Here is a 25,560-nt window from a genome sequence, read left to right as displayed (position 1 = left end):
GTCCCCATGAGACTGGAAGTGATTCAGGACTGTACAAGCCCATCTCACAGGGGTGCAAGTCTCTACCCAACACCAGTTCAGGTGTAGAGGCTGTATCAGCACTGGCCTGGGAACAGAGGCCCTTGGGTCTTAGCTGGTGCTGAGTCACTGCAGTAGGTTCCGCACTGAGCTTCCAAGTCCTAAACTCACTTCCTAACCTTATTCCCCAGTGGCCAGTCTTGCTCTGCTGCCTGCTGAGGTTGGGATAGTGCAGGCCATCCCTTGGCCATTGGTTAAGAAGGGTCTAAAAAGGGCTCAGTCTTCAGGTACTGACCTGGGGGCAGGGACAGGGACTGTGGGGGCCTGGGTTTCACTGTAGCAGGGCTGGTACTGGGTATCAAACTCTAAAGTTCCAAAAGTAATTTCCTATCTCCCGAGCAAAGGATTGGTGTCTCCACAGTGCACTCACAACTAGGGTAGGTGATGCTGGTATCACTGTCCTTTGTGCCTTCTTCGGTGAGTTATTAATATTACTATTCTATAAACCAAGGATTCCAGCTGGCATTCTTAGCTCTTGAGAAGGTGGCCTGGCGCACAAGGAGCTGTTCAACTTCTCCGTGGGGCTACAACCGCTGGAACGTCTTGCTCTGCCCTCAGCAGGCTCTGTAAAGCCTGAATTAGCTCCCAGTCAGGCGAAATGGCACCCCTCATTCCCCTTCCTTAATATATCCTGCTCCATGCCTACTGCTACCCAGGAATCTGTGCAACTTCCTAACCATGCTAAGCACATTCTTGGTCATTTTCCCAGGAACCTGTGTCTGTGTATCCTTAATATTGCATGTGAAACTCTCCACGGTGACAAAATGCCCACCTGTGGTCCTGCCCCATGCCCTTGACTTCTGCCTACTCGGCTCACTTACAGCCCCACTCCACAGCTGTGATGGCCACTGCTCTGCCCAGCTGGGGAGTCCCAGGTCTCAGACACTGCACAATTACCTTTGCCTAGTATTTTCTCCTCAAATCAATCCAGTATTCTCTGGGTTATTCTAGCTAGTATTTGTTACAGCCTTTGTATCCTCTGCTTACCTCACTTGTCTTACATTCTTCTGAATCACCGTTTTCTGAAATAGCATAACCTGGTATATGAATACTAAATAATGCTCGTTGCTCTTTGAAATGAAGAATGAAACAGCTAAAATTGTTAAGATGTTGCTTTATTGTTTGTGAAAATCCCTGATAGGTCATTTAGAATATCAGGCACACAACTTACTTGAACCAAGTAAGAAAAATTGTGACATGCTTTGCTTTTGTGTAAAAATCAGTTTATTATACAATTATACAGAATGCTTTTTATCTACAAAGAAAAATGGCTTCTCCTGCCTCCCTGTCTACCCAATCATGATACTGTGTTCTTCACTATTAAAAAAAAAAATCCTCATTTTCCAAATAAGGAAGCCCCCGAAATGTTAAAACTGCATGGTAATAGCAGAATTAGAATGGTCTTAGGTAGAAAAGGCTGCCCGTCACAGTACCATCTTGCCTTAAATAAAAGTAGGCAGCACCTCTCTGAAATGAGGAGGACCGTCTCCTCTACGTTTAATTCCATTTGGTAAATACACTGTTAGTGTACAAATTGGGGAGATTACTAATAGATACACGGTAGAACATTAAGTGTTGTCACTCAGAGGAGATTTGGGAAAACAGCTTCCATTTTTTTTCCCATGAACAGATTATAAAGATCTCAATTTTTATATAGTTTTGTCTTAGGAAGATCACGAAGTGGAAATTTCATTTTTTTGAAGTTCTAACACAAGGCAACAGGTTGAGATGTTCGTACCTGATTCAACATTTGTGGCTTTCAGAGCTCAGTGTACTTTTTAATCAGCCCTTGAGTGGTTTAAGGCTCCCAGTGTCTTAAGCTTTACTAGAATTAAAGAACACATTGGAAACAGCATCCTGAAACCCCTAATTAAATCCGGGGTAGTTTATGCTTTCAAGCTAACGCAAGAGTGTCCCACTTTGATGTGAGGGTTTCAGGCTGTCAAGTACTTAACAGCTGGCTGACTCGGGTCAGTTAGCTGAAGGCTGCCCCTTGCTCCGAAACCTCCTGATGACAGGTAAGGCTGTGGGCCTCATTGAAGAACAGTGACCAGTGATGTCTGCCTTCTAAGTCTCCTGTTGGCCTGGGGTGCATGCTGGTGATAGACTGAAGGCCCACTACGGAACTTGAGTTCAGTTTCTCCAAAAGACTTTATCTCTAGTCCGATTTGTGAATAGTCACATCTTGTTTTAAAATTAATTTCTGGGAGAGAACAAAACTTTGAACACAGGAGTTGATGGAGTAGAGACTGAGCACCCTAGAGCAAGGCCATTTTAGAAAGAGGAAGTGGGCATCAGACAGGGAGATGTGTGTTCAACAGGTCTGGCCCAGCCCACAAACCCCGAGGAGGTCACAGTACACCCTGCGCTGACCTGGAAGACAACAGCAAGTGTTAGGCACCTTCCGGAACACAGGCCAGAATCTTGGGAGTTTACATGAAATAAAAGCTTAAAAAGCCAGCGTTCACTGGTTTAACAGAGAAAATCATTTTAGAATTACCACTCGGGGGTGGGGGCAAAGGGAAAAAGGGGACAGAAAGGCCTTCTGCACTGTAATATGCTAGGGCAATGGTGAAATGCCTTTCATGAATCAAAGTTAACACTGGCAAGTTTTGTTTTCTCTTCCTCAAAGCTTCAGAAAATATCGCTTCCAGTCTTGGTACAGTTTAACAGTAAGTAACTGTCCTCCTCTGGGGAAAAGAGGAAATACTCATTAATGTTTTTGTGCTTCTCATAGCTCAGGATTCTGAGCAGGGACGGGCCTGCTCACTGGGGCTCAGCACCAGCCCACGGTGTGCGAAACCTCAACCTGCAGAGGCTGATAGTAGGTCTCTGGGATAATATTCGGAAGCAGGCTCACAAGAAACGGCTGACAAATTCAGTGTCGATTTTATCCCCACTGCTGTTAATTCTGACTTGCAAATAATCCAGTGGTGTGCACACTCTAAGTAGAAGGGCGGAGTAGACCCCATTCCTGTTCACTGTGGCCACTGACAGATCTCAGTGGGGCTCCCAGTCTGGGGCCTGGTGTCTTTACTAGCCTTGCCTAACCGACGAGGGAGGCAGACTTGACTATATGAATAATGAAGGAAACCAGACTAACACTGAGGAACAACTCCTATTCAAGGCCCCTGAGTTATGAGGAGTTGGCAGAAGTTTTCTTCTTAAAATCACGAATCTTGAAAAGAAATTACAAATTTCATTACCACGTCTCTGAGGTTTGGAATCAGGAGTAGCTGAAGGAATTCGACAGACAAGACTCTGGCTTAACACAGATGTTCTGTTCTATTTTCTCTTCTGTTTATGATCCTATTTTAATATATTCTGGGATTAATTCCTAAAGGAACAAATGGACTGATTACTTTGTGCACTGGCAATTATTGCTTCATGTAGATTAGAACATACCCTGTGTTTAGAATTAACATTTTGTTTTCAACATTTTAATCTGAACAAAACTCTTTATTGGAAGATGTGCCGTATAAAACAGTGCCGCGTGTGTCCCGGCTTCGTGTCTGTGTGGTGGAAGCTGCACCTGTTCTGAGGTCTACAGAGTCAGCATCACGGCAGTGCTGACCAAAGCATTCAGCTAACAGATTAACCCAACCGCAATCTAGTAATACATTCTGGTACAAATGATTTATAAACGCCAAGAAATTAGTTTATGCTAAAACATATATAACTGGTAATTTCAGTCTTTGCTTTAAAACAAGCGAAATCTGTTAGGCTAGTGTGCTGGGAAGGCTTCTGCTACTCTACTTTTACTGTGCTTTCTTGTCCATCACACCGTTAGCTGCCGTGAAAAAGGCTTTGGAAAAACCATTCTTGACTTCTTTTCCTGCAGGTGGCTCTTGCGTATCTTTCTTCCTTGGCTTTTTTTGGTATGTCTATTAGATGTGAATATTTTGAGAAGAAAAAGGGAAAAAAAAGGGTTCTTTAGTTAGCAATAATTAAAACAGTACATAAATGTATAGGGCATAGAATTCATGTTTGTAATTAAAGATACAAACAGGGTAACAAACACATGAATTTCAGTGAAAGGTTGTATATTAACGGAACTGCAGTAGCTCTCACTTGGAGACCGAACAGTGTTTAAAAACAGTACTTTTTCATCTGAATTATGCTTTTCTATGTGGGACTCTGGCTTGACTAGGTTTTGGTATACCCTTCCTATTCTGCCAAAATACCTGATCTCTCAACTTTTTAAAAGCAAGGGTATCGGGCCGGATCAAGACAGACGTTCCCTACTCAACTCCAGGACAAAGACTCAGCTTGAACGAGCACGCAGGGCCCAGCTCTGAATGCACTTGCCGGCACTTGTGGGGCTCTGTGCTTCACTTCAGGTTTAACGCCGGCCCCCCCACGACTCCCTCAGCTGGCCTGTAACCCTCGGGCTGCATCAAAGGAATGCTTACCAAAGGCAAAGCCTAGCCCGTCCACTTTCAGAAAGACAGATCTGGAAAGCTGCCAACAGTACCCACAGTTGTCCTTTGCTGAAAGCTGACCCAGGGTGATTTTATACAAACGAAAACTAGCAAAGGAGAGGTACTTCCTGTTGGTCTGAGAAGCACTACTGGATGCAATTTCAAAATGTGAGTTCTCTCTCCTAATGCAGCTTCCCAATTCCCCAGTTCACAAAGGAGAAAAATCTACATCTACAGCCAGCTAGGCCTGCCGGTGCTTGTGTAACAGAAGAGCTTTGAAACTGCAGTCTGGAGCTCTCTTACACTTAAATTGTCAGTTAAGAAAAAGTGCAACTCTCTGGTACCGGGTTTGTTCCAGCAGTGAGTCGATCAAAACAGGTGCTATGGGAACAGTTCTTAACTAGTAAGTTCCACAAGCCCCTGTATTCACATATAAACTTTGCCTGACTTGCCAGACTTCGGTAGCTGGGTGCTGCAAACAGAACTGTGTATAGAGCCTACTGATAGTTTTGATAAAATTGTACATGCATGCAATGAAAAGTATTTCATAGAATATCTGCTAGACTACGAACCAAGGTAATCCATTGAGGAGGAGGATGTGGCAGAAAGGTTAGGAATGCAATTTTGACTTTACAAATACCTCTGGTTATTTCCATTTAAATATTGTGGTAGTGCTTGCTTGTTGATAATCTGTTTTACCACAGACTATTTGCAGCTCACGTACCTGAACATAGAAGTTTAAGAAGAGGATGACCAGGGTCATCATGTAAGAGGACTGGAAGATGAGACACCCGAAGGGGAAGCCACAGGGCTTCACGACGGCACTCATGGTGTGCGTGATGGTGAGCACAAACTGCACCTGGGGGTGGCAGAGAGGGCAGCCCCGTGAGCTGGAGGCCGACCACACAGAAACCACAGGCACATGTTATGTTTGAAATCAGCCTCTTTCAGAAACAAAACGCTAAAGAAGCCCCACTATCTAGAAACTTTGATTAAATTATGTTAGGAAGCATCTAAGATTGCCCATCCATTTTCTTATGTTGAAGATTATTTTGCTGAAAATGATTCAAAATATACTTTTTAAATTAATGTGCAAGTTAAAACAAGGAACTTCCTATTATATGCTAATTGCATCTACAAAGGAAATTTTAAAACATCAAGTTTAATTCTTAAAAGGCCATTTTTAGAGAAAAACACGCTTCTGATTTCTACAGAGATGGAGATTTCTTTCCTTCCTCCAAGCCCTAAAGGGGTGTGTGTTGGGGCAACTTACCAGCTGAGCCTGTGTGAGGTATTTCTTCCACCAGAGATACTTGTGCATGGATGGAAACACAGAAAGTCCATAGTAGGAGTACATTAGAATGTGGATGAAACTGTTCAGTGTTGGTCCAAAGAAACCTAGGAAAGTACAGTGTGAGAATGGCCACTCTGGAAAGGAGGACTGTGCACTCTCGTTTGCAGGGGAGAGTCTTCCTAGGCACGAATGAAGATCACAACTGTGGGGCAATCACAGAACGAAACTCACAGATCAACTCCACCTGGTTACTGTGCCCCTACTCAAGGATCCAGAGCACCAAGCGAGCAGGTAATTCCTCACTTAACAAGCTTTACACTGTCATTACCATCTGCTAATCTTCGAGCTGGTGGCAGATGCCCTCTCAAAGAGCTGGCTTTGCTGTAGCTGCATACAGGGAGCCTTCTCTATGTGGCTGGACAGGGTGCTTGGAAGGAAAAACACTGCTCTTCACAGTGAGGTGCATCACCAGGGAAGGACAGAGGGAGCAGGAGTCGCTGGAGACAGTGACCAATCAGAGAAAAGGCCCAGCCCCTGGGCTGTCAACGTGGGCAGAGGGCATTTCAGGAAACTAAGGAGCAAAAGTTATGTTCCATGTTGGGTAAGGGTCAAAAGGATTTAGCTCTAGGAGGTGACGTGTCGAAGTTCTGAGAATTACAGCAACCCAAGAACCCACTCAGAACAGTGCTGCACTCACATTGAATGCTGTACAAGCGTTAGCCTTGGCTAGGCTGGGAGCCGTCTGTCTCAGAGGACCATGTAGCTATGTCCCCTTGGTTACAATACTTTAAATTTTTGCTTTCTCACCTAAAAATAAGTCCACCTCTTATTTACATGTAGTTACATTTAATAATGCCATGAGTTAAAAAGCACTGTGCATATGCAGCTAATTAAGTTCTAATACTGCAATAGAGACCTAGATGGATAAATGTGAATCACTAAGAAAAGGTACAATATTATTCATACAGTAAATTCTTAAACACAGGCTGGAATAAGCTATTCCAGCACTTGAAGGTATATGAGGTTACTTGAGAAAGCCAGTGGAAAGTACAATCCAAAGTTTGAGATCCATGAATGTTTTCAGACTTTCTGAAGAACCCTTATGTTCATGATTTTAATTAATTTTGCACCAAAATAAACTTTTTGAAAATCTCATAGTTTCAGGGTACCAGCTGATATTTAGGTTTTCATATCCATCAATTAATAAATACCATTATTGTTGATGCTTTTTACGTTACTCAAACTGTCACCTAGTATTACTTCACAGGACCGTGTGTCTTTACATAGGGGTGATTTAAGTGAATTCTAATGCATGGTCAGATGACAACTGTAAAAACCCTTAACCTTGACTTCCCCTTGACATTGGTATGGTCGTCCTTATGACTCATCATCACTGCACCCCCAGCAGTTTCCCTCTTCATCTGTACCTTCGTAGTCACTGGTACACACAGTGCCCAGCCTAACAGTGGTGAGAGTGATACACATCCAGTAGCCTGTGTTTGGGCTGTGGGACCTGGATCTTTCCTGGGATAGCACTCTGTGGTCGTGGCCCCAAGGGTAACCCCAAGGCTCTGGTTGTGCACCTTGGGTGCATTCAATGCATTTTTGAACTACAAAATTTCCACTTATGGGTTTACTGGGAAGTGACCCCATTGTAAGTGCAGCATCAGTAGTCCAAATATTACTGTCATTTTTCTATTATCTCTAGGTAAAGCTAAACCCTGAACAAAAATCACTTTGGCTTTTTCACAGACTGTTTTCAAATTCTTGGGTTCAGATGGAGAGTACTGTTCTCTCTGGCCCAATGCTTCCCAAGCTGCAGGCCATAACTGTCCTGCTGGGAGATGTGAAGTCAGGGCAGTGAGAACCAGCATCAGCTTTTCGTCAAAGTTAAACAGGATTTTGAAATATACCCAAATATGTCATACAGTGCTAAGGCTTATATTGTTTCATGCAAACTCTGTAATATGAATGAGTGCACTGGGTAGTGAAAAATGTCCAAGTACTTCACACAGTTGATTGAAAAGCAGCATTGAAATAAGTTTATTTTTGGAACAAGAAGTTGGAAACCATGCATAGTTTTTTCAGATGCCCTTTCTGTGAACTTCTTGACCCCTCATATGCATGGATTTCAAGTTTTTTGGCATCAAAATTTATCTTAATTCCATTTCCATAAACTTTAGACAGATCTTCTATCTGCTGGTTCACTTCCCAGATGCCCACAACGACCAGCGCTGGGCCTGGAACTTCATCCAGGTTTCCCACGTGGGTGCAGGGGCCCCTGCTTTTCCCAGGCTCCTGGCAAGCAGCTGGAAGGGAAGCGGAGCAGCCAGGACACAAGTCCACATCCATGTGTGACTTCTGGCATCACAGGCGGTGGCTTTTCCCTAACACCACAATGCTGGCCCTTCCGTGAGCTGTTTGTACTGAGAACTACAATGGGAAGTATGGGGTACTTCAAACAATTACAGCACTGAAAAATCATCACTCTGGGGCATAGTGGGTAAAGCCGCTGCCTGCAGTGCCAACATCCCATATGGATGCCAGTTTGAGACCCAGCTGCTCCACTTCCGATCCAACTCTGCTTTGGCCTGGGAAAGCAGAAGGTGGCCCAAGGCCTTGGGCCCCTGCTCCTGGCTTCGGATTGGCACAGCTCCAGACACTGTGGCCAGCTGGGGAGTGACCCAGCAGATGGAAGACCTCTCTGCCTCTCCACTCTTTCAAATAAATCTTAAAATTATCATTCTGATGGGTCACACAGGGATATAACCTTAACTTTTCAGAGGGTGAAGCCCCAGCCGTCAAGGTGACTCACATGTGTCACAGTTGCACAGGAGCCAACCGGCCCCATGGAAGGATGTGTTCTACATCTAACGCATGAGAGTCCTTTTAAGGTTTCAGGTTGTCTCCTGATTTTGCTATTCGATGACCAGATGCTAAACAGCCCTGGCCCCGATGAGGCCTCGCCCGCCACCTGCATGCTGTGACCGTCACGGCTAAGACCCGCTGTGGTCTCCTAAGACTTATTCCTCAGAACTGAAGGATGAACAAGGTAACTTACTCTGTCCGCACGGTATCCAGTTCAAAACACACCACCAGATGTTAAACATAGAGGCGTGATGATAGACATGGAGGAAAGTGATCTGACTCGTTTTTTTCCGCAGAACAAAGAAAATTGTGTCCAGGAACTCCACTAATTTGGAAAAGTAGTACCACCACAGTACCTTGGCTACCTGCAAAAAAATTAAAGATGGAAAACATGGTGAGAAACCAAAGCGTTCCTCATGCCGCCCGACCTCGAAGCTCTCTCTGCTGTGCGCGTGCACCGGGGTGCGTTTCCTTCTCTCACCGCCACAAGAGACACTTGCCTGGTGACCTTGCCTCCAGTTCCTCACCCTAAGCAGTCCAATCTTTCCTAGTTCCTCTTTTGCACCTACAGGCCTAAGTCCCCGGATGCTTGAGTACAAGGTTTTTCAGGGGCTTGGCAGAAGGACGTCCCCACCAGGGCATCCTGTGAGCTCCAAGGGTGGCTGTTTACTGTCCCCGAAGTGTTCCCTGCATCCAACTCGCATCCCCCACTCAGGCCTGGCGTTTTCTGGTCATCCTCTATCAACCACTCCCTGAACTGCCGCTTGGAGTGGAACTGGACCTAGCTCTCTCCTTTCACAAATTCAATGATTTCATTTATACTCCCAAGTTACTTCATACCTCCATAATCAATAACCATCATAATGTGGTTGGTGTGAGGGATTTATCAACAGGGGCCAATTGCTGGGAGGCAAAGTCTCCCTCCACAGGAGGTCACTGTTCATTGCGCTACTGTCATGTTTCTGTCATGTTTGCCTCTTACACATCATATACTACCACGGACAGTCCATGATGAAAAGATTATGGAGGATAGTCTTCATCCATACTCAGAATGGGTCGTGATTACTCCTTCCTGTCCCTTCTAAGTCCTTAGTTCCTTAGTCCTAAAAACATTGCGCCCTAAACCAACATCATCTGAACATACGATATTTTTGGCAATGTTGACAAGAGGAACCTTGAAATTAGAGTAATCCACTTTCTCATCTACCTCCCAGGAAGATAATCACAGGGTATGGTGGCAACACCTTAGTGTCTGATGGCATCATTAACCTTTAGAAATAATAAGTCAGACGTACTACAGCCACTGCTCTGTGGTAATGCATCAGAAATAAGAGGGGTAGAGAGAAACTGAATTATCTTGCTTGATATCATAGCTTTGAAGATGTTTTCCAATTGTACATATTAATAAATATTTTAGTTAAGTGGTTTATACTGTCCCTCTTGTTAATAATCCAAGCTTGTTAATTACAGAAATTTTCATATATCCACTAATGCAGGGAAAAGCAGATATAACAAACCCTGTGTATCTAACACTGACCTTCTGGGACTTTCAGTAATTCTAATCTAGTCCCATCAATTCCATTTCCTATCACTTTTGAGGGGATGGCAGAATGCAGAATATTATAGGAATTATTAGATAATGACTTCATGGTTATGTGAAAACAAAAAGCCCATCTTTTAGAAGTCAGTTACAGCTGAAATGATACTAGCAATCACAATAAATCACAATTATTTTGACTGGGTATCCCCACTGATATGAAAGTCATTTGGAATGATTCTTTGGATGGCATGTCACCCACACACAGGCCACTTTAGAGAGCTCTCACAGCAATGAAGTAGTACATTCTGTTTTTCTTAGTATTTATGGAGAAAGACCCACTTCTGTCTTCCCTTCCCTCAAAGGAACTATTTTGTATTGGCTTTGGGTTTATACTGCCACTGTTTTTTTTTTTTTTAAATATACTTATTCATATAATTCCTTGCACAAAAAGTACTGTACTATAAACATGGTCTGCAAGTTACCCCCCCCCCCCCCCCCGCCCCGGTCAGTATAGCCTGAAGACAAACAGGACAGAGGTCTCCCATGGTCTCCCATACTCGCTCCATTTTGCAGAGGCATCCCTGACCAGGATGGGCCTTGCTTTGCCCACACTGCCCCCTGCAGACGGACCCTTGGACAACACCTTTGGGACAGATTTCTGCCAGGACAGGAAGGAAAATCCTGCTCTCCCCTCAGTGAGGGATGGCTGTGGACAATTTGCTTCAGATGGCTCACCCGGACGTCAGCGTCCCCTGCACTGGCAAGATCTTGACACTGTAAGTTGTAGCCTCCTTCCCAGCTGGAAAGAATGAGCTGCCAAAGAACCAAAAAGGGAAAAATTAAAAACCAGCACAAGCATTTCCCATTCACACCGCTGCTGACTGGCATGCATTCGCAGTGTGCACAGAGACGTCTCAATCAGTCTGACCTGATTCTGTCCTCACAGACCCATTATCAAGGTGTTCAATTCCTGCTAAGGAATTGCCATCGGTGGTTATACTCCTAATGTGTTTCACTTCTGTCTATCAACCTAAAGTCACAGAATCCAGCTATCACTTCAGTTAACAAGATTTGATCTAAGGAATTATCTAGTCGCCTGTTCCCACCAGTGAAATTTAGAACTGAATGTAAACACATGTAAGAAAGCTACACTAAAAATCTTATTTGGGTTTACATATAAATTGTATTTCACAAAATGGAGGTTTTTAAATACAAATTACAGATGTGAAAAAAAAACAGCTAAGAAACAAACCATGTTCTTCAGTGTATTTATGCTACTTGGCAATCACATAATGTGTCAGGTTAATTGATAAATGCTTATCTTTCTTCCCCTTTACTCTTTAAAAAAAAAAAACTCCATAAAAATCGGTGCCCCTCTCTGCTCATCCTTGCTATCTACAGTTCCTTGCCCAAGGCTTGGCACCTAGTTTCGTGTCCAGATACTGAGTTGTAAACGATTGCTCAGTGTAGAAACATGGTAATCATGGCAGAATTCAGCCTTCCCAACTCACCACTTAATGTTGTTTTCATATTTTGAGATGTGAGCACTTTAATTCTTTGCTGAACACTGCATAAAAGTTCTCTCTCTGTACAAATTTAAAATTCTAGAACATAATTACATAAGGCTCGACAGGCCTAAGGCCTGGTTTTTCTGCTACCTGAGAGCTGGGTGAGGGAAGGTACAGACCTGCTAACCCACGTGTACACAGCAAGGAAGGACTGGGAGTTCATGAACCAAACACTGTAAATGTTATTTAGTAATGCATCCTTTTAAATGTTTTACAACCTTTATCTTTACTATCCCGATATTTCTTTCTAACACAGCTGTCAGTATTGGGAAAAATATATCCACTGAAAGAAGAATATACTGGGTTTCCCTGATGGGACCTGGGATCAACTCAGTCAGGTCATCGCCCTCATTCGTCCCAGGGGCTTTGTGCTCTTGCTCAGCTGGGAACCAGGGTCTGGGGGTACCTTAAAGGGCATGTCAGTTTTAGTGCACTGGTGTGCTTTTCAAACTGAGAAAGCTGTTTAAATTTGTATGTAAGAATTAATTGAACATCTCTGTGGTGTGGCCACATTTTGTAGTTAGGGGTCCTCTATTCTGCAAGCCAACAATGTCACAGAGTAACCCCTGCGTGTGGAGCGACAGGGACTATTCTGTTTCCCAAGACATTTCTTGCTTTAGTCACATTTGTCCAGGCTGTCCTGTGGCACCTATGCACAACTACCTGACAAGTCAGCAGCTGAACACAGAATCAGGCAGCCAAGCCAGAGGAAACTGTTTGCTTGCCCTGGACTGTTCCTAAGTGCTTAAAGGGGTAGGCATGGGAGCCACCCAAACTGTGTTGAAGAAGAGGAAATCGGACGCCGCCGCGGCTCACTAGGCTAATCCTCCACCTTGCGGCACCGGCACACCAGGTTCTAGTCCCGGTCGGGGCGCCGGATTCTGTCCCGGTTGCCCCTCTTCCAGGCCAGCTCTCTGCTGTGGCCCAGGAGTGCAGTGGAGGATGGTCCAAGTGCTTGGGCCCTGCACCTGCATGGGAGACCAGGAGAAGCACCTGGCTCCTGGCTTCGGATCAGCGGGGTGCGCCGGCCATAGCGCGCCAGCCATTGAAGGGTGAACCAACAGCAAAAAGGAAGACTTTCTCTCTGTCTCTCTCACTACCCACTCTGCCTGTCAAAAAAAAGGAAATTATGCCGTGAAACAGAACTGGGCTAGAGAGCTGGCGATAAAATCATTCCAACATGTACCCAGAGTACATCAGCTTCTCCCCATCTCCACTGCCTTAATCCAAGCTGCTACCTCTATGGCCTACATTACTGTGATCTCTCCAAGTGGAGACAGCTTCTGCATGTGCTCCCTACTCACACTTGTAATCCATTTTCTATAGAGCAGCCAGCGTGATCTACTCAAAAGGGACTCCAACGTCACTCCCCTCATTAAAATCCTCCAGAAACTTTACACGGAGTACAAGCTAGATGCTTCCCAAGGCTCCAGGCACTGTATCTTCTCTCCATCTTATCCTGACCCATTCTCCCCTGTGTCTACTGGCTCCTTCAGTCACAGCTCAAACACCACCTCCCCAGGGATGCCTGGCCCACTGCCAGCCCATCACTCTTCTCCCACAGGGCAAAGGCTGTGTTCTAGAATCTATACTAGAACCTGACACAGTGGAGCAACTCAATACATACTTAGCGAAAGAAGGCAATCACTGCAGAAACTTCTTGGTACAAGCAAACAAGTTATCAATCACTTGACTAGATTCTATTAAGTACTCTGAGTATCACAGGAAATACTATGAAGTCAGCTCTGAAAACAGTTACAGTCAGCCATCAATGACAGTGCTTTTGAACTGAGGCTCACAGAAGTCTGAGAGGAGACATGGACAGTGGAAGCAGGGAAGGGGCTCAGCATGAAGCTGTCATCACCAGAAAACACACGTTCCACCGGGTTGTTTGAAACCTGAACTGCCGTCCCTGGACGGTAACTAATATTCCACTTGCACTTTACAAAACCACCTACTGTGTGCCAGTCTGGGAGCCCTTCGGGTGCAGAAGCCATGTCTTAGCCATTTGGTGCCTTCAGGGTTTTGCACAGTTGACAGCACTTAGAGAGAACTAAGTGTTGGCAATGCAGCATCCACTAATCCTCACAACTCGCTCAAGAGTTAAGTAGGATAAATACTGTCTTATCTACCTAATGGGTAATGTTCAGAAAGCCTAAGTAAGTGTTCTAAAATTACTCCAAGTGGCAGAGCTGAGACTCGAACTCACGTCTCCCGACCACTCTACCAAAACGCCACCCAAGCCGACAGCAGAGCTGATGACGTGGCCAGCATTCAGGCTGGCCCTTCTGATGCAGCAAGTGTCTTGCCCTTTGCTATGAAGAGAAACTAACCCCATAAATTCCCACCCTGCAAATCTCGTCTAGTGAGCCCAAAAGAAAAACCATCTGAGTTGCTCAATGAGTGAGCACCCTTGAGACAGGATCTTGGAGTTGTCAGCATGGCTTTCCTAATCCCCAAATTCTATTTCTGCTCCCCAACCTGCCCTGCATTCCGGATGCCTGAAATTTTATGGTCAGAGCTGCATTCCAGCCACTTAAGAGAAATGGATAGTAACCATGATTAGAATGGTGCACACTGCAGCAATGCACAGAATAAACTCGGTGAGGACCTACCCCAGGGTATCTCAAAATGTGGGGAAAAAAAAGACAAGTTTATTTTGGTGCAAACCACCATTGAAACCCACAGATAGCTTTTTCATACTCCATCTTTCACATGAGCTTTTTGAAGATCCTATTTTAAGGCAAGAATTTAATTTCTATTAATTAAGCCAGGAATACAGGAATACATTATTGGCCACTTATACTTTATATCAATTATTTTATCCTAACTTCTTGTTTCCTTTTTCCCCCTAGGGTAAAAGTTTATGTAATGTTTCCGTTTCTTCTTGCATCACAAGGAAGTAACTTCTGTTACAGAGGCAGGACAATCACCGCCTGCTCCCAGAGCTCACAGGCAGCCAGCGCTGGGCTGGGGTGTCAGCCTGAGCTCTGGGAGTCAGCCCTGAGACACTGCTGTGCCACTGTCAGCTCCAAAGGCGTGCGGAGCACTACTTAAGGGAACGTGCACACTTGTACTTCAGTCACACGAGCGACATTTGACGTTGAAGGTAACTAGAAGTACCGTGACTCAATCACTGCTTGTTCTCAGCCAAATTATGCAACTTTCCTAAGCCTCCATGTCATCATGTGAAAGAAAATAACACAATCTTTAGAGATCCCTTCAGATCTGAATTGTGATTCTAAATTATAACTAGGTTAAGGACTAAAGACACAGATCTAAAACGGGATGAACAAAGTCCAAGTTAGAAACAAGGGACGGCCGGCGCCGCGGCTCGCTAGGCTAATCCTCCGCCTAGCAGCGCCGGCACACCGGGTTCTAGTCCCGGTCGGGGCGCCGGATTCTGTCCCGGTTGCCCCTCTTCCAGGCCAGCCCTCTGCTGTGGCCAGGGAGTGCAGTGGAGGATGGCCCAGGTGCTTGGGCCCTGCACCCCATGGGAGACCAGGAAAAGCACCTGGCTCCTGGCTCCTGCCATCGGATCAGCGCGGTGCGCCGGCCGCATCGCGCTGGCCGCGGCGGCCATTGGAGGGTGAACCAACGGCAAAGGAAGACCTTTCTCTCTGTCTCTCTCTCTCACTGTCCACTCTGCCTGTCAAAAAAAAAAAAAAAAAAAAAAAGAAAGAAACAAGGGACTTCAAGGACTTGTAGAAATATTGGGGGCTGGCATCGTGGCATAGCACATACAGCTACTGTCTGGGATGTTGGCATCCCAGAAGGCCACCAGCTCAAGACCTGGCTGCTCCACTTCCAATCCAGCTCCCTGGGAAAGCAGTGGAGGATGGCATGAGTGCTTCAGCCCCGCACCCACATGGGTGACCTGGAAGAAGCTCTGGGCTCCTGGTTTAGTCCTGGCTTAGCCCCTCCCATAGCAGCTATTTTGGGAGTGAACCAGTGGATGGAAGATCTCACTTTGCCTTTCAAATCAATCTTAAGGGGAAAAAAAAATGTCAAATGCTAGAACAAATTCTTGAGGTCTTAAAGAACAGTAGCAATAGCAACTATTGGAGACTTTGGTAGGCGATGCGATTGTGGCTACAAGTCAGTCACTGGACTCCACGAGCACTTACCTCTGCCAGCATGTACGCGGAGAGAAGAGTGATCCCGAGGTTATACAAGGTGAGGATGCCCCTGAGGGAAAGAGCAGGTCTGTTCTTCATGGATTTGTTGCCCAGCCATATTGAAAGCAGATACGCAACAGTGAGAAAAAAGGTAGGAAGATAAGAGTCCAACAAGAACCATCCTCTGACTCGAGAATCTGAAAAGAAACCAACGGTGAGAATCCTGCAGAGTAACCCTCCTGTTATCGGTGCAGCGGTCCCCTTATCCTCAAGGTCTGTCCTCTACCAAGGATACTACCTGAAACCAAGGATACAACCCAAACCTACATCTGCCATGTGGGCACTTAATGACTTTTTTTTTTTTTTAACATTTTAAGCTTTTATTCAGTGAGAGAAATGCATAGGAGAGTGAGGGCCCTGTCTAAAAGAGGTAAATCTGGATTCATACTGAGTACCAGGAACCAGCCACATGGAGGAGCATCTAGGCCAGGAAGCATGGTGCGGGGCGGCCCGAAGGCCACGCACCCTGGAGGCGCAGGGCTACAGCCAGCCCTGTACTGGCAAGAGGCCAGGGAAAAGAAGGGGCAGGCACACTGTGCCTCAGGCTTTTAATCCACTTCCAAATTAACCTGATTGGCTGGTGGGAGCTCAGGTGTGGCCAGGTAGAGGCATGAGGTCACACAGGGGCGTGGTCTTCCGGTTCACAAACCCAATCATTTTTAACTTGCATGCATGCCTACATTCATTCCCCCCTGAGAGACTCCATTCCCTGAATCCTAAGGGATGCTGATGGACATTGAATCATCTTTTCTGTAGCTGCTTCCTGCTTATGAGGGGTGTAGTGCAGGCCCTGCCTATCCAGGGTTTGGAAGTCTCTATCTTATCTAACAAATTCACTTTCTGAGCTGGAGCAGTCTCGGTCATTGTTAACTGACCTTTTCCTCTTAACTAAGCACTTACGTATTACGGCCACAGCTTTTGCAGCTGGAGGCACCACAGCAAAACTAGCACAAATTTCTCTTTGCTTCTTCACAAGTTCATACACAGGTTTGTTCTTACCACAAGTCGTAGGCACATGGTCTTCGGCATTCATTAAGTTGAGCACTTTCACCCTTTCACCTCCAAAAAGGGGACTTTATGGCTTCTCTTTGGCTCTGAATTGCCAGTATCACCTCTCCTGTGCTACTGGGCTCTTACTAAGTAAAACACAGGCTCTTTGGACAGGGCACTGCCATCCTGCAACAGGCAACCAAGATGACCAAGATACGCTGGACGAAGGGATGATTCCTATCCGGGATGAGATGGACTGGGACGGTAAGTGATTCCATCATGCTAAAACATGAACTGTTACTTCTGGAACTTTCCATTTAAAGTTTTTGGACTGAAGCTTACCACAGGTAATTGGAACTTTGGAAAATAAAGCCACAATAAGGGGTAAGTAACAAAAACAACAGGAAAAACATGATACAACATAAATGAGCAGCATCTGGGTTACAGTTCAGGGGAAGAAGAAACCAATGGGACAAAGAGTTAAGGAAGGTTTCACGGAGCAAGTGCAGTGTAAGCATCAGTGAATGACAGAGAAGCAGGTGGGACGAGAAAGTCTTCAATGCCTAGTAACTGACTTATTCTAAATTAACAGGAAGGGACTACTAGTACGCCATTCTAGGGATGAAGAAACGGTCAGAAGACTTCAGTAACTTGCAAAATGCCACACAATGGTTAACAGCAGAGCTGGGGTTGCAGTCCGTCTGCCTCCCAGCCTGCTGCACTGCACTGCTGTCCTCCCATAGACAATCTGGGTAGTGAGAGGACGGAGGGCATGTCAACACTGGATCCCAATTCCTAAAACCACAGAGACCCAGGGCGCCTAGGATCACTGTCCCAAAAGCCAGGAACAGGTGCAGTGTTCAGCAGATCCAGACAGAGCAACCTGATGGCAGCAGAGCAAGCAGGGGAAGCTGAGCACAGCACAGCACAGCACAGGCAAAACTCTGCAGCCCACGACTGGGAACTGGGCAGGAAGTAAAACCATGGGTGGCGAGAACCTGGACACATCAAGTGCACACTGATTTCACTTGAGAATGCAACAATTCGAGAGCCTAAATAAAACCTCACAAGGACCGGCGCTGTGGCATAGCAGGCCTCCTGCAGTGCCAGCATCCCATATGGGCGCTGGTTCAAGTCCTGGCTGCTCCACTTCTGATCCAGCTCTCTGCTATGGCCTGGGGAAGCAGAAGATGGCCCAAGTCCTTGGGCCCCTGAACCCGCGTGGGAAGACCGAGAGGGAGCTCCTGGCTTCAGACTGGCACAGCTTTGGCCATTGCAGCCAATTGGGGAGTGAACCAGCAGATGGAAGACCTCTGTCTCTCTGCCTCTCCTCTCTGTAACTCTGACTTTCAAGTAAATCTTTCAAAAAACAAAAAACAAAAACCTCACAAGAGTTACAATAATTAGCACCAGAAAATAACTGTAGGCATATGAATTTTTATTATAATTTTTGTTTAAATAAAGAAAATAATCTTGCCCAGAAGAATAAAACTTGCATGCTGTTTTTTTTAAAGAAATTATTAATTTACTTTATTTGAAAGCAAGAGAGTTCTCTCAGCTGCTAGTTCACTCCCCAAATGTCACCCAACAGCTGGGGCTGAGCCAGGCCAAAGCCAGGAACTTAGTCCAAGCGTCACTACCTGCTACTTCCCAGTGCACATCAGCAGGAAGCTGGCCTGGGGAAGCGGGAACTGGCAGCAGAGCTAGGACTGTACCGGGTCATTCTGGGATGTGGCTGTGAATGCACAAGCAGCATCTTCACCTCTACACCCAACGCCCACCTGCTGTTGACCTCTATAAATAGAGCTGTAAGGAGCTGCTTGCCCCACAGGCTCAGGCCCCCTTCCTAGAATCCGGATCCCCCACCCTCACCTCCCAGCCTCTGGTTAAACCACCTCCCCCACAGGCTGTCCACTCCCACGAGGAACACGCTTCTAAAGCTCCAGCTGTCTCCATCACTTGTTGTGATAAGGAGGTCAGCTCTTCTCAGCATTCATCCAACAGCGCAGGCAGGGCCTTTCACACAACCAGCTCGTCACGGCTGCCTGCCAGAAGCTGCTGCCACCCTGCCACCACCTCGTGCTCAACTGCATACAGAATCCTATCCCCATCTAACACCCAGGTGAACGCCCCACCTTCTGAGGGGAGAGGTTCCCCCCTGCACTCTCATGACTGCAGCTCCTTGTCTGGTACCGAAATACCACTGTACACGTCGTGACTCTAATACGGTCGTTACGACTAAGGCTGAGCACCTACTCTGTGCCGGCCACTGTCCTAGAGCCTTCTGTAAGCATTAACTCTCAAAGCAATCGTACTGGGGGAGGAGCAAGAGGGTGGGAGCGTGGGAGGGAGGGCAGGTACGGCAGGAAGAATCACTGTATTCCTAAAGTGTTATTTATGAAGTGCATGAAGTTTGTATTTCTTAAATAAGAGGTTTCTGGGGCAGGGGGTGAGGGGAAGCAGTCCTATTACATAGGTGATAAGGTTATCCTCAGATTACATTTGAGAAAAATCAAGCACCAGTTATAGGGAGCCCTACCCAGGGACAGTGGCTTGAACACAGGGACACGAAGAGGAGAAAGGTCACGTGAATGGGGGCAGACGCTGGAGGAATGTGCGCAGAAGCCAAGGAATGCCAAAGACTGCCCGCAGCCAGCATCAAGGAGGTGATGGGGAGCAAGCTCCTACCTACCTTGGTTTCAGACTTTCGGTCTCTAGAACTGTAAGAGAACAAACCTCTGTGATGCTAAGCCGGCCAGTTGGCGGCGCTCTGTACAGCGGCCCTGGTCTAGGCCTGAACCACTCCCCTGCTGTTCAGCTGTGCTCCCGCGCCCTTCCCAGCAGGGTGCTGCATGAGACAGGCAAACTCTCCTGTCCCGACCCTGCCTCCCTCTAGCCTCTCAGTGCCGGATCAAGAGGAAGTATCAGTTCAAACACAGAATCAGGCACATACTGAGAAACGGATCCAGCTCCCGAGCGGTTTCATCGTCTTGTGCCATAAATCTGTAAATGCTTGCTTGAGTTGTTAAAGACAATCATAATCATTGCAACTGAGAGATGAGAAGAGAGACTTCTAGTAACGCTGCTCATCTGTGGAACTCGAGAGACAAGGCTGTATCAGCTATTTGCCCAGGGGAGTATCCCCTGGTAGCACCAACAGAATACAGGTCAGAGAAGCCTAGGAGCCCTCCGAGACATGTACTGCCTGACGCGCCAGTCAACGAAGCCTGTGCCACGTTTAGGAAGGGAAAAGCACTCCTGAGGGTTTACAAGCCAGACACCCTGTCGTGTGTGTGATTTCACTGACAACTGGCAATTTCATAATCTCCTGGCTCCAGAGGAAATCTCCATAAAAATGACCAAAGCAGAGTAAATGACTACAATCTTTCCTCAGTGGATCTCACATCTGCAAAATTCCAGATCATGCTGATCTGACAACGTTTGGTATGAACTTGCATCAGAGGCTTGGTCAACCCTCTCGTGAAGTGGCCAACAGAAAGCCACAGTCACTGAGACGCTGCCATTCCTCCCCATGTCCTGCAGGCCTCAGCAGAGGGTCCTGCCCGCCACTGAATCATCCCTGTCCTGGCCACCACCATCCCAAGACGACGGTGAGGACACTGCCATTCTGCCCTGTCCAGCCCACAGGGTCATGGCAAGGACACACGCAAGGAACAGAGACCACATGAAAATGTTTCTAAGAGCTGCACACTATCAGCATTTCCTTACATTCAAACTGTACAGTCATTCAGTTAGAACAGTTTATGGTCCTGGAGAGAAACTGGGGAGTGATATGAATAACTAAACGAAAACATCTCATTTCCCCCCTCCCCTCTCTCCCAATACTGCCAAGGAAATAACTTGCAGAGAATTACAGGTTTTCCTCAGTTCCGTGAACCACAAAGGCTCAGGTGGAATAAAACGTTCTGTCTAGAATTTTTTTTTTATGAAATATGCAGTTCTGTTCCCAGAACTGTAATATTTTTTAATTCCATTTTCCATGAACTTTTTAAAAACAGATTTACTTATTTATTTATTTGAAAGGCGGAGAGACAGATCTTCCATCTTCTGATTCATTCCCCAAATGGCTGAATTGGAGCAGCTGGGACCCGAACCGGCACCCATATGGGATGCAGGTGGCAGCTTTACCTGCTATGCCACAGCGTCGCCCACCCCCTCTCCCGTCCCGAACTGTGATGAACCCTGGAGATAAATGGTGTATGCACTAGCTATGGTTCCTGCCCTTATGGGAGAAGCGGCTGTAGCCTGTGAAGGAAAGCAATGGAGAATACTGGGGGCCTGCTTTAGAGAAAATGCCACTCTGATACCTGAAGCACCAGGAGGCTGGGCACCGACTCACAGGTAACTGGGACTGGATGGTTCGAACCAAGCAATCCACAACAGGAAGTCTAGTTTTTGGCTCAAGGGCAATGGGAAGACAATGATGAGTTTTAAGCTACAGAACCACACAATATGACTTAAAACGCTCTTTAGTTTTTAGCTGAGCTTCATAAGGCTGGAGGAGGGAGAGGGCGGAAGAGGACAGCTACCTCTAAGTGACTGGTGATGGGAGAACAACTGAGACACTTCCAAGCTCTCCCCATAGCCCTGGGCTCACAAGGCCTGAAAGGACAGAAATACTGCGTGCATATGACTGTGCACATAAGGGTAGCAGAGAGAGAGAGAGAAAGAAAAGAAAACATTTGGAAAGAAAGCGACGGCCTGGCTTGGTGGTCAGAGACCCTGGAGCAGAGCACTGCGCGTCATGCCGTCTGGCCTCCTGCTCCCCAGTGTCTTCAGTGGCGGGAGAGGCTGTGTGGGAGGAGACCAGGGCCTTCCACATGTGCTGGGGGAAGGTCAGTTCCTAAACGTTAAGGACCCTGCTGTTTCCAGGACACCAGGAATCAGAGAACCGTTTTCCGTAACTAACTGGTGTTCTTCCTGTGTGCGTCCCACATTCAATTCTTGAGCAGCACACCCACCTCGAGGTCCAAACATATTGTCCAAAAAAGCATTAATTTCATCATCAAGGGCCTTTAGTTGCTCCTAAAAGAGAAAGAAAAAATGATTTAAGTGTTTTGATTATATATATATGTGTGTGTGTGTGTGTGTGTGTGTGTATACAGATAAAGCTCTTAAGCCACAAGCAACAGGTAGTCAACAGAATCACCAAGGTCCCAGCCACAAGGGTGTTCGACCACAAAGGCTTAGGGCAGCCTCACCTTTCACAACAGCACATGTGAAGATTTGGAAGGAGCAATTCCCCTTTGATTTCCTTCGACAAGAGTCGTCCAGGAGAACAGGCTTGGTGCATTTGCACATTGAAGGGTTATTTGACTTTAATTCCACTTTTGTCTAAGATGCAGACAGGCACGGGCAGGCACTGTGGGTTAAACCATCACGTGGGACCCCCACATCCCATATTGCAGCGTCTGGGACTGAGTCCTGGTGGAGACCCTACTACTCGCCTTCTGATTCAGCTTCTTGCTCATGTGCATACTCGGAGATAACAGATGATGGTTCTAGTTCTTGGGTTCCTACTACCACTGTGGGAGACCTGGATGGAGTTTCAGGTCCCTGGTTTTAGCCTGGCCCAGCCTTGGCTGCCGTGGGTATCTGGGGAGTGAAGCAGTGGCTGAAGATTGACTGTTCTCCCTTTTTCTTTCCCTGTTGCCTGCCTTTCAAAGAGGCAAAGCTGTTCTATAAGAGCTCCCATTGCTGCCATTAACAAGGTTACAGCAAGCAACAGTGAAGCCTATTCCTGCAGAACATAAATGTAACTGTTAAATGAAAACCCAGGGCGGGCACCATGGCTCACTAGGCTAATCCTCTGCCTGCGGTGCCGGTACCCTGGGTTCTAGTCCCGACTGGGATGCCGGATTCTGTCCCGGTTGCTCCTCTTCCAGTCCAGCCCTCTGCTGAGGCCCGGGAGGGCAGTGGAGGATGGCCCAAGTCCTTGGGCCCTGCACCCGCATGGGAGACCAGGAGGAAGCACCTGGCTCCCGGCTTTGGATCAGCACAGCACGCCAGCCATAGTGGCCATTTTGGGGGGGTGAACCAAGGGAAGGAAGACCTTTCTAACTCTGCCTGTCCAAAAAACAAACAAACAAACAAAAAAAACACAAAACAACAACAACAAAAACAAACAAACAAACAAAAAACCAGCCAGACTGTATTTCATCAAACTGAAGGTAAAATTTTAAACATCTCTTTATCAGGTAAGGAAACTGAGCACCATAGCTACTCTATTATGTTTTGTTAGTTTTCAAGCTTTATTTAAAAAAAGGGTTTACTTATTTGAAAACCACAGTTACACAGAGAGAGGGAGAGTCAGACTGACCTTCCATCTGCTGGTTCACTCCCCAAGTGGCTGCAACAGCCAGGGCTGAGCAAAACCAAAGCCAGGAGCCAGGAGCTTCATCCAGGTCTCTCACATGGATGGATGAAGCCCAAGGACTTGCACCATCTTCCAGGGCTTTTCCCAGGCCATTATCAGAGAGCTGGATCACAAGTGGAGCAGCCAGGACATGAACCACTACCCATATGGGATGCCAGCCTTGCAGGAGGCGGCTTTATCCACTATACCACAATGCTGGCCCCTCCAACTTTTTTTTTTTTTTAAAGATTTATTTGAAAGACTTACAGGGAGAGGGAAAAAAAGAATGAGCACTTCTATCTGTTGGTTCATTCCCCAAATAACCACAATAGCCGGGGTTAGGGCAAGTAAAAGCCAGGAGCCTGGAACTCCATCTGGGTCTCTCAGTTTGGGTGCAAGGACCTAAGTACTTGGGCCATCTTCTGCTGCCTTCCAAGGTGCAGTAGCAGCAGCGAGAGGAAAAGTGAAGCAGCTGGGACTTGAACTACCGCTCATATGGGATGCTGGCATCAACTTAACCTGCACCACGGCATGGGCCCGTTTTCAAGGCATTTAAAACATCAACTTCTAGTCAGCATTCCAGGAAAGATGGTCAGTTGGGTACACCACATCAATTACTGCCACCTTAGCAGAGCAAGGCTACTGCTGCCAAGGATCTGAAGGCTGACACGCTGGCTGGCTCAGCTCTACTTTACACTGCTCTAACACCTGCCGTGGTGTTCCCTACCTCTGCTGCAAAGTTACAGAGCCCTCCTGGTGCCAAAGGAGAAGACAGGGCACTACTCAAGGTTCTGCCGGAGGAGTTGGCCAGCAGACTGGTCTCTGATCACACGGGTTGAGCATACTGGCCTCAGAAGTTCATGTGCAACACAATGAACATTCAACAGCAGCAGGCCGGTCAAGACGCCGAATGCCTCTCATTCTCAAAGCCCAGTGGCCAGGTGGAGAGTCAACTCCCAGGCATCTGAAAGGAGCACCCGCACACGGTGTGTGTGTGGGGGGGGGGGGGGCATGCGTCTCGGGACCTGCTCCTCATTCCTGACTCTGATTGGAGAGCGAGTGTAAGGACGTTTAGGTCTTTGGAAACTTTAGGAAGGAGGATGTGGATTAGAGAATAACAATTACTGGCACCTACTACTATTGGCCAGTAGATTACGAACTTTAATATTTCACAGACTCTCTACAAAAAATATTTTGGTTAAATCAAGCTTGTAAGTTTTTCAAACAATGTTTTTTAAATATCTTTTCTTGGCTCATCCTTAATTTATATAAGTACTTATGTAACTACTTATAAGGGATAGACAGATCTTCCACCTGCTTGTTCACACTTCAAATGCTTCCAACAGTGAGGGCTGGGCCAGGCCAACCAAAGCCAGAAGCTATCTGGGTCTTGCAAACAGTTTGCAAGAACCCAAGTACTTGAGCTGTCATCTTTGGCCTTCCCAGGGTGCACATCTGCAGGAAGCTGGACTGGAAAAGGAACCATAATTCCAAGTGGGCACTCTGATAGGGTTTGTGGGCATCCAAAGCAGCGACCCAACTGCTGTGTCAAAGGATCACCACTAAACACTATTTTTATCTTTGGCTTCCATGTAGGACACCTCAGGAGACCTCTAGACTTGAGCAAGGCTGGTTCCCTAACATCTCAATGTGATGGCGTATGATCTGCAGTGCTGTTAGATTAGGGCACACCTGTCCAGAGGCCTCTCCATGCTTGAGCAAGGACTGTGAATCTCACAGATGTACTCACCTGCTAACTAGTGGCAATGAAATCTTTCTTCCATTACCACATCCATGAACAAATGTTTAAACTTTGTTTGTTTGCTAAGGTTCAAAATCCACTTGCCAGCATTTCAGTTAAAGAAAACTAACTGAATGTTGCAAAGCTCACATTATTGCTACAACCTTATGGAAACGCAGAGCAGACACAGAGAAAGGGAATATATGAATGGAACAGAGAATGAAGATGATGAATACAAATATGCATTCTACTCTTCCATCCACTAACTTACTGATTCATTAATGCAAATATGCATTCCACTCTTTCATCCACGAACTTACTGATTCATTAATCAATTATTTAAGCATAACTATATGCCAGCACTGTTAGATGTTGAAACACAAAGTCTAATGAGACATGGCCCTTATCACAGTTTTCAGTCTACAGAGAGTAACAAACAAGTAAAAAATTACAGTACTAGTGTCTTCAATATTACAAGCAAGGCTTACAAAAGTGGGCTACAAGAA

General features: G+C 46.3%; 1 protein-coding gene and 1 long non-coding RNA gene across 4 annotated transcripts in view; one reads left to right on the top strand and one right to left on the bottom strand.

The window, feature by feature from the left end:
- Positions 1-1,177: 1,177 nt before the first annotated feature.
- ELOVL2 (ELOVL fatty acid elongase 2) overlaps positions 1,178-25,560 on the bottom strand; it is a 61,705-nt gene continuing 37,322 nt past the window's right edge. For 2 of the 3 annotated variants that reach the window (XM_002714176.5, XM_070074419.1), the window contains exons 2-8: positions 21,920-21,983; positions 15,897-16,084; positions 10,937-11,014; positions 8,855-9,026; positions 5,773-5,897; positions 5,224-5,358; positions 1,178-3,962 (exon numbers count right to left, since the gene is read on the bottom strand). In XM_002714176.5, the coding sequence (XP_002714222.1) occupies positions 3,837-3,962; positions 5,224-5,358; positions 5,773-5,897; positions 8,855-9,026; positions 10,937-11,014; positions 15,897-16,084; positions 21,920-21,983 (888 nt within the window). In that variant the 3' untranslated portion in view covers positions 1,178-3,836. Of the gene's footprint in view, positions 3,963-5,223; positions 5,359-5,772; positions 5,898-8,854; positions 9,027-10,936; positions 11,015-15,896; positions 16,085-21,919; positions 21,984-22,159; positions 23,041-25,560 lie in introns of those variants that run through there. The other variant, XM_070074420.1, reaches the window with a different exon arrangement.
- On the top strand, positions 5,961-8,845 carry LOC138849714 (uncharacterized). The gene is made up of 2 exons (XR_011388803.1): positions 5,961-6,084; positions 8,688-8,845. It is a non-coding gene; the product is annotated as an uncharacterized lncRNA (long non-coding RNA).

This window comes from Oryctolagus cuniculus, chromosome 5 (genome assembly GCF_964237555.1).
Source record: "Oryctolagus cuniculus chromosome 5, mOryCun1.1, whole genome shotgun sequence".
Taxonomy (NCBI): domain Eukaryota; kingdom Metazoa; phylum Chordata; class Mammalia; order Lagomorpha; family Leporidae; genus Oryctolagus; species Oryctolagus cuniculus.
This window is presented reverse-complemented; position numbering and strand designations above follow the sequence as displayed.